Raw genomic sequence first — 8462 nt, 5'->3', positions numbered from 1 at the left:
ATAAATGAGAAGGACCATAAATGGCAGCGCTTTCCCTTTGATCAATACAACGGCCATGTAAGGGTATCTGCAACCTCCCATGACGATACCCGACGGAACAAGACATCTAGCACGGATGATCCTCTGCAAACTAACCCGATTGAAACACATCCAGTCTTTCTTGTTGTATCAAACTCGAGCATAACAAGAATGGCTAAGTAACTCGAGATGACGGGTTGCAACCTCGGGTATGATCATGAAGCGGCTGCCAGTGGAAATATTGCATCCAATGGGGAAGAATGTCGGGTCACGTAACGGATATCCGATATCATTGGGCTTTAGAGCCTTTGGCGTGTGTCGTATCCTTCAAAAGGCTTTCATATATATTTTGAGTTTGGGTTTCCGCCACCCAAGCCGTACACATCTTCAGTCATTCCTATCACTATCGGAGTCCTTGTATACATCGCGTCACATTATCAATCGTGTCTTCAGGTGCGTTTTTCCTCATGTTTTGACTATTGTCTTGAATCAATTCACTGCTATGGTAAATTGCAGCTGCAGACTAGGCCATACATTCCATCCGCCATGGCTGTCATGAGTTATCCGCGAATAATGTATAATTGCGTTGAATACCTCTTGCCTACCGCGCGGCATGAAAATGAGCCAAATCTGTGGACAACAAAACCCAGCGAAAAGCCTCTATTGATGCACGAGCGAACAAGCAAAGATGCAGGAAGTCTGCAGTGAGGAGACTTGACATGCTGGAACTCGTGTCCGGTGGCTAGCTGGCTAGCTGCATCTTCCATTTATGCAACATCTCGTCTAGGATCTCAACTCACACTCCATAACACACAGCTTCTTGGGCTTTTGCTGCGAGGATACCCAACTGGTGAGACAGGGCACAGAGGGTTTCATGTCGGCTTTGGCTTGATTCGCAACTCATATCTGAGCATCACGTACGTCTACAGAAAAGCTGGAGCAAAAAGCAATGGCTCGTTTACACCCCGACCCCAGGAGCTCTATCTGCCTAGCCCGTTTCTACAGACATTGCATATTGCTTGCAGAAATGGGAGCCGCCAAAAAGTTACTAGCATGGGTTCCACCACAATGTGACGATTCTCTGCGCACTTGAGGGAAAAAACTGGCTATTTCGCAAACTGCCCTCGCGCCAGAAAACTCCTTTCCTATCCTGGTGTTGCCATCGACGCCGCTACCCCAAGAATCCCCTGAATAACCAGCACCGAACCCTTACGCACAAGCACCATGCCCTCATCTGAAAACGGCGCTGCCTTCCAGGCTAAGAGCACGGTAAGTCGTTGCTTCCACAATGGATATTAGTCTTGACACGTTGACTAGGCCGATTTGGCGCTTCACGGCTTCAAAGAGGAAAAGGTGGTCTTTGATGCCAGAGTCAACGCTGTCTTGAGACCTGAGCTCGCGGACCATCTGCGGTTGGAGCTTAGAACTCGGGAGACGTTTGTTGAAGCTACTCTTGATGCCAAGGCTATTGCAGAAGCGGTGTGGCACAAGGCTCAGAAATTGACACCAGAATCCATCGTCAGAGTATCAGGCCATGTTCAACTGGTCCATGGGAATTCCGAAACCGGTGGAAACAAGGCCTACACAACAACAGTCCATGTGACAAACTTGGATGTCATTGCTCTGGCGTCTCCAGACCTGCCTACGGTCCGCGGCAAGGAACTCCCCGGAGTCGGGCTCGAGGACCGGCTCGATCATCGCATTCTTGACGTGCGACGCTCCGCGTCCGGAGCCATCTTCAAGCTCCATTCGAGCATGTGCCAGCTGATTGTCGAGTTCCTTTGTTCAAACGGCTTCCATTGGATTCATACACCACGCATAATCACAGCCACTATCCCTGGCGACAACGAGTACTTCCACTTGCCATACTTTGGCAAGGATGCATGGCTGGCCCAGAGCTCGCAGCATCACAAACAAATGGCTCTTTCCATGGACATGCAGCGCGTGTTTGAGATTGGTCCAGTGTTCCGTGCTGAAGTCAAGTCTACCAAGTCTACGAGACACATGACTGAGGTAGGCTCACACCCCAACTGTCCCCTCTGCCTTTCAACACCCTTACTCCCCGTTGTGATTGGGAAACCATTGTTGACCAACCATGTAAATCCAGTTCACCGTCCTGGACATAGCCATGGCTTTTCAGGACGACTACCATGAGGTGGTCGAGTTGATCGAATCCATGCTGGTGTTTGTCTTTAGGGGTCTTCAGGAACGCGAACAGTACAAGCAGCTCGTTGAGGCTGTTCAAAAGCTTTATCCCTGTGCCCGGCCGTTCCGAATTGGCCTGGATGAGCATGGCAAAGTCCCGCGCATCACCTTTCTTGAGGCCAAGCGCATTCTGAGGGAGGAGCTCGGTCTCGAATCAGATGACGGGAAGAACTTCACGTAAGTAATAGTGATGCATGCGGCGTGCTCTTTTCAGAACTCCAAGCGCTGATGGCATGCCTCCAACATATAGCGACCAAGAAGAAGCTGCCCTGGGCCGGTACTTCCGCGAGTCTCCCCATCTTGGAAGCACAGACGTCTTCACCATTGATCAGTATCCCGCATCTATGCGTCAGTTCAACTCGCAAGCAAACCCGGATGCCCCGGGCCTCTCCAACACGTGGGATACCATTGTGGGTGGGCGAGAGATCTGCTCCGGCAGTCAGCGCATCAACTCATATGACGAGTTGTGCGAGGCCATGCGTGCGGGAGTATGTGGTCCGCCGCTGGACCCTGAGGCCGAGAAGTGGCAACCGTACCTGGCTGCATTCAAGAGCGGCATGCCACGACATGGCGGGTGCGGATTGGGCGTGAATAGACTGTTGCAGGGATTCCTGGGCTTGGACGATGTTCGTGAAGTCACACTATTCCCCAGGGATGTGAATAGGTTGAAACCTTAGGGTGCTTGTAGAAAGCGACGAAAATACAACGCGGTAGAGAAGATCTACGGAGTACAATCTAATCGATCTACTAATTTGCAAGTATGCAATACATCCAATGCACTCCGTAGATGCTGCCCGTTGGGAGTGTCTTTGTGTGGCCGTTTGGGTGGCTGGTATGTCATAAGAGTCCCCTACTTGACTCCTGAGTCCTCCGTAAAAGTCCGAGGAATGAGACACGCTTGGAGGCTTTGTATTGGACCTCTCTACATGATGGTCCCCCTTTCGTTCCACTTTGCCATGGATTTGGTAGATGCCTCTAGGGCTTAGACGCTCATAGCCAAGCAAAAGCCATCGTCATGTCATACAAAGTCCAGATGCATGCTATAAGCGCCCGGCTGCAACTACGCACAAGGAATCAGGGATCCTTGGATAACCCACATATCTTCGCAGGTAGACCAGAGACATGCAGGAGAGGCACACCCCCCCCTTTCATGAGTCCACAGTTAAGATCGGTCTACGGGGTACGAGGCTCCTCCCGCCCTTGACAAAGGCCCAAAGGCCATGCGGGAGGGATCCGACTTGGCTGACATGGAGAGGTTGGGTCTGTTCCGGCCCTTGAATCCCGGCGCTTATGCAAATGCGGCCGGCCAGCCGTGTTTAATTCCGCAGATTAGGCTTTCCCTGTGTCGAGGCAGCTCAATCGTAACTATGGAAGACCCAGCCCAGAAGCAAAGCATTGTAGGTACATGTAACAACGACAACATCTTCAAATCTACTCGGTACCAGGCTAGCAACATGTCTGGGTAGGCTAGCTACACCTTGTACGGCCGCAAAAGATAGATAATTCCGTTCCTCACCCTCTTAGGTCCTGGTGGAGCGACGACGCGATGCACAGTCGAGTGCAGGCGCCCACCAGATTTAGCTGCAAGCTCATCCGCAATGTTGATGAGGACAGTGCCGTCGATGACGGGGACCGTCTCCCAGTCCTCCGTCTGCTTCCCCTCCTTGTCGTAGATGGGTATCTGGGTCGTCACCTCGTCATACCATAGCAGTGTGGCGAGGCCGAAATCCGTGTGCCACGGGTGAATAACGTGGCCAGGCTCGTGCATTGGAGGCTTGTACAACAGCTTGAGAGCCGTATCGCTGGGGATGGCGGGATCATCGCTCAACTCAGGGATGCTGATATCCAGGGCAGCACAGAGCTCGGCAATGACCGTCTGAATGGCACGGTTAAAGGAATTGATGGTGCGGGTGATGCGCTCCTTTTCCGGCTCGAAAGTGGCGGGTAAGATCCATTTGCCAAGTTGATACTCATCACGCGCAATCTTATGAAGGGGTTAACAGATCAGAAGACTGACATGACAAGACAGCTTACTGACCTCGTAATATTCGAACCCCTTGCCGGCATGATAACTACGTATTTGAAGGAGAAACCGTCAGTAATAAGCAGGAGCTCAACGCGTCTCGACATTTTCTCATACCCTCGCTCCATTCCCTCGCGAGCGCTTTGTGTCTTTTCCTTGCTATCGTGGGGAAGGTTGAAGAAGGCATGCCCGGTTTTGAAGATGGTGGGTATGTCCTCAAAGACGGTGTTCGTGCTGGGACCCCGGAGGTTTAGGTAGAACATTCCCACGCTTTGGCAGGCTGTCACTAGCTTCTGGACCTCTGCGGGATCTTTGTTTGCGAGGGCTTCGTAGTCGACTACGGCGAGAGAGGCCATCTTCTCCTGAGAAGACATCATGGTGGTTTTGGGTGGGAATGTTGGAAGTACTACTCTGTACGAACGACTGAAATTGAGTATGATCTGAAAGGCTTCAAGTTGAGAGGAAAAAGGAGCAACGAATTAAAAAAGCCAAGGAAGAGAGGTGTGGGGGAATCGTCTGGTTTACAAACCGCTGCAGAACAGATCACAGACTATCTTCTATCCAGTTTCTGCTTCATAACTGCGACCCACGTTGATCCTCTAAAGACTTGGTTGTCCAGTGATCATGTATGATTGCAATTCTGTCACATATGACGGCCCGCGATCCTTTGCGACAACATACTTGGATGCTCGTGCTGCTTGGAGCGGCCTGCTCGTTGAAACAAGGGATCCTTAGCATTGGCGCTAAAAGGACCGGTGGGAAGCATGCGAATGTATTACCGCATTAACAATGGGACGGTACAAACGCCATCATGCATCTAGCCAAAAGCACTACTGCAGCCTTGGAGAGTTGCACACTGTTGGGACGGCCCCGGTCCTCCGTCAACGAAGAACGAACCCCCATCGAGAGACAAGCTGAGACAAGACAGTAAGAAAGGACGGAATACAGCCAGCCACATGTTCAGTCTTTGTTCCTATCCTATCCGCAGCGACCGCCAACCGTGTGATTTGATGTGCTGCGGCATATGAGAGGGCTATTGAGAGGATCCTTGTACACGACGCAAACAGAGGTCAACTTGCTTTTCGAGCTCGAATTATTGATGTAGCAATAAACCACTTAGCCGCAGTCTTTGTTTCTTCAGGTACAATAATTCTCGTAGTAGCGCAGTCCAGAGAGGGATCCCAATCTTGCCTCTTCTGAAGGTTTTCCTCTCCGTCACAGCAGTGTCGTCAGTATGGACTTGCCAGACGCCTTTGTCATCTTGCACTATCCTTTCGTCCTTCCCCTAGCTGTTTTATTGCCTGCTCTAATCTACTGCTTGGGCTTGACTAGAAGAAAAGACTTGTCTGCACTTGCTAATAATGTCCAAATCACCAAGTCCAAGGATGTCAAGAGATCGAGATCAAACATCAGGGATCCCAAACCAACACAATGGTACCGAAACATGTTTTTCAAGCTTCAGCATCTTGAAGACCACCCAGAAATACTCGAGCCGGCGCGGGATGAGCTCTTGGCCATGTTCTCTCAGGGGCTTATGCTCGCTCTGAAGGAGCCACGAGACAGCATCCTCCGCATCGAACAGTACAATGCCAAGAGTGTATGGAGTTTCCTCGAGGACGAGCGTATACGCATTCTCGAGGAGTGGGCTAGTTATCTGGAGCGACGGAGGCAGGGACAAGGTCCTGAGCTTTTTGGAACTGCTGAGGCCGCCAAAGCATGGCTGGTGCAGCAAGCGCCCGTCAAGTTTGTTGATGGCGCCTGGCTTGGTCATGTACACAAAATCACGACTCCCTTTGCCCTTCGTGGTGTCACAAAAGATGCCTGGCAGGTCCTATCGGAAGAGCTCGGCGACGGCGATCTGTCCAAGCACCACGTCCACCTCTACCGCAAGCTTCTGGAGGATGTTGGATGCCCTCTGCCGGAGGGCCACAGTGCCGACTTTATCAATTTCTGCGACTGGGACGGAATGGACAATGGCGGCGCCTGGGAGGCAGCAGTGGCCCAGCTTCTCATCTCGCTGTTCCCCAATGAGTTCCTCCCTGAGATTCTCGGTTATAATATGCAATTCGAGATGGTCACGTTGAACACCATGCAAGCAGCTCATGAGCTCAAGGACCTTGGCATTGACCCTTACTACTTCCTCATCCACATTGCTATAGACAATGCTGATTCCGGGCACACGGCTATGGCCACGCACGCTGTTACACGGTACCTGGAAATGGTTCGCGCGACCGAGGGCGAGACGGCCTCGGAGCAGGCATGGAAGCGTGTCCAGGTCGGATTCATTTTGTCCCAGACACAGGGGGATCATTCTTGTAAACGAGAAAGCCCCGGTGCTTCAATGATGACGATGGCGGCATCGGGCCTGACGCGGCCCAGCACCTCGAACGTACTGCTTGACCCTCTTAGCACTGAGGTGACAGGTATCTTTAGAGCAAAGGCATTGGTATCGCAGCAGTTCCACTGTCAAAGTAGGGTTCGCATCGGGACACATACTCTCTCCGGGTGGTTGGACCCGAACAAGTGGAAACACCCGAATCTCCAGCACCAACTGGAACTCCTGGATGCCCTCAGCCGTACCAAGCCTTGGATTATCCCCGGGGCGAGCAACAAGAGCCTACTTGTACGGGAGCTCTCGTGGGGAGGGCGCATGTTTGGCGCTTTCACTCACAACGAGGTGGCTACTCTTTGTTCCTGGATCGACGCCTTGGGCCCGGAAAACAGAGCTTCGGTATATTGGAGATTCACCCGTAGAAAGCCACTGGCCACAAGGAACGCCGTGGCAGAGCTTCGAGACCCGGTTTGCCATCATCCGTTTGTGTTTCCCGCCGGCAGCCACGCGGTGGCTACAGCAGAGATGGCATCTCAGGAGGTTGACTTCCACATTGAGCCCTGGAAAACCCAGCAGCCTTTGAACTCACCTTCGGTCGACCGACTGCCAGACATAATCGCCCTTTGGTTCGCGCACATCAGCCTTTTAGAAAACACCATCAATGTACCCTCCCGGACCGCCTGCCCGCTCCATGCCAGTATACTGCGCCTCCTCCGAGCCCAAGCTGGCTTTGAGGCGGAAACCGCTGTCGTCGCCGGTATGGACGAACTGAGACGGCACTCGCACACCAGCCTGATAGATGTCGGTCTAGAGTTGGTCCACCAGGTCGACCAATCCGCCAATGCCACACCTGCGTCTTTACAAGACGTCTTTTCCCTGGCGGCTAGCCAAGGCCAGGGTGACGAAAGTGCCAGATTGGCAAACGACCTGCTGCGGTGGAGTGTGCGGCCCGTTGCGAATCTCGGCCTGCTGTTGGGTCTAGCCCTGGCCTTTCTGGAGTTCAAGAAGGCCATTGCGAGAGCGCCCGAGCTGCTGGGCCGGGAAACTCGTCTCGCGTTGGAGGCTATTGTGGCAAGAGAAAAGACCAGTCTAGAGGACTGTGCGCAGGAGCTGCGAAATACGGATATGGGACAGTACAAAAACCTAGAGAGGGGATTCCGGATCGGTATGACTTCTTTACAAAAGTGCCTGTAACGGAGAACACAGGCGCCGCGGCATCTGCTTCACATTGGGCTCCGTAGAGGGATTAAGAACAGATTTCGTAGGCGTTTATGAATAGAGATCAAACTGCGTCCGGAGTACAGCGGCTAGTCACTCTTTTGCCAAGCGCCAACAGTCGTCTCGTCTCATGAGGCCACAGAAACAGTCTGGTAGAATACATTCCGCCAGTCCACGGGGGATGCTAGATGTGCCTGGCTGGTTATGTTGCTACTGCTTCTACTGGGCCACTGGCCCAATGCTTCACCGCGCATTTGGCCTCTTGACCCTGGCAATTACACGGAGTACAAAAGATGTACTACTACTCGGCAAAACTAGTTTGAACATGTCTGAAGCCATTTCGGTGCTTGGACTTCAACTACGACCCGCTTGAGTCCAACCATGCGATATCTCGGCCTTGCGGATCTCTGTTGGCTTGTCTAATGCGGGACTGAACCTGATGTACTCCGTAGGTAGGCTGAATTGCCGCAGAAAGGGATGGAGGGGGGTGAATATATAAATCAACATCTAAGCGCGGGTACGGAGTACATGACAATTTTGGGACTCACTAGTTCAGCCAGCCACGGTTTGAGACCTGCATACTCACATCTCAATAGGCCCAGCATGCGGGAACTTGAGTGCTCTTTACTGGCTTGTTCCGTCGTGTCGCATTCATGTGGTACAACG

The 8462-nt window shown here is 52.3% G+C and overlaps 3 protein-coding genes across 3 annotated transcripts; 2 read left to right on the top strand and 1 right to left on the bottom strand.

The window, feature by feature from the left end:
* Nucleotides 1-593: 593 nt before the first annotated feature.
* Nucleotides 594-3073, top strand: J3458_012360 (uncharacterized protein). Its single transcript, XM_007817846.2, has 4 exons — nucleotides 594-1287; nucleotides 1336-2031; nucleotides 2126-2400; nucleotides 2474-3073. The coding sequence occupies exons 1-4, from the start codon at nucleotides 1243-1245 to the stop codon at nucleotides 2898-2900; spliced, it is 1443 nt and encodes a 480-aa protein (XP_007816037.1). The 5' UTR covers nucleotides 594-1242; the 3' UTR covers nucleotides 2901-3073.
* A 307-nt stretch (nucleotides 3074-3380) lies between these two features.
* On the bottom strand, nucleotides 3381-4889 carry J3458_012359 (uncharacterized protein). The gene is made up of 3 exons (XM_066120061.1): nucleotides 4364-4889; nucleotides 4262-4295; nucleotides 3381-4207 (listed from the first exon to the last, which is right to left on the bottom strand). Exons 1-3 carry the CDS (start codon nucleotides 4621-4623, stop codon nucleotides 3695-3697), a joined length of 807 nt encoding a protein of 268 aa, XP_065975007.1. The 5' UTR covers nucleotides 4624-4889; the 3' UTR covers nucleotides 3381-3694.
* Nucleotides 4890-5480: 591 nt separating this feature from the next.
* J3458_012358 (uncharacterized protein) lies at nucleotides 5481-7841 on the top strand (the record flags this gene model as incomplete). The annotated part of the gene is made up of 1 exon (XM_007817848.2): nucleotides 5481-7841. One exon carries the CDS (start codon nucleotides 5481-5483, stop codon nucleotides 7770-7772), a length of 2292 nt encoding a protein of 763 aa, XP_007816039.2. The 3' UTR covers nucleotides 7773-7841.
* Nucleotides 7842-8462: the final 621 nt, after the last annotated feature.

The sequence above is a fragment of the Metarhizium acridum genome, assembly GCF_019434415.1.
Source record: "Metarhizium acridum strain ARSEF 324 chromosome Unknown scaffold_255, whole genome shotgun sequence".
Classification (NCBI taxonomy): Eukaryota; Fungi; Ascomycota; class Sordariomycetes; order Hypocreales; family Clavicipitaceae; genus Metarhizium; species Metarhizium acridum.
This window is presented reverse-complemented; position numbering and strand designations above follow the sequence as displayed.

Coding starts and splice junctions, on each gene's coding strand:
- J3458_012360 (XM_007817846.2), top strand. CDS start 1,243: ATGCCCTCATCTGAAAACGGCGCTGCCTTCCAGGCTAAGAGCACG. Junction 1,288..1,335: donor CCTTCCAGGCTAAGAGCACG/GTAAGTCGTTGC, acceptor CACGTTGACTAG/GCCGATTTGGCGCTTCACGG. Junction 2,032..2,125: donor CTACGAGACACATGACTGAG/GTAGGCTCACAC, acceptor ATGTAAATCCAG/TTCACCGTCCTGGACATAGC.
- J3458_012359 (XM_066120061.1), bottom strand. CDS start 4,623: ATGATGTCTTCTCAGGAGAAGATGGCCTCTCTCGCCGTAGTCGACTAC. Junction 4,296..4,363: donor CGCGAGGGAATGGAGCGAGG/GTATGAGAAAAT, acceptor TCAAATACGTAG/TTATCATGCCGGCAAGGGGT. Junction 4,208..4,261: donor AGGGGTTCGAATATTACGAG/GTCAGTAAGCTG, acceptor CCCCTTCATAAG/ATTGCGCGTGATGAGTATCA.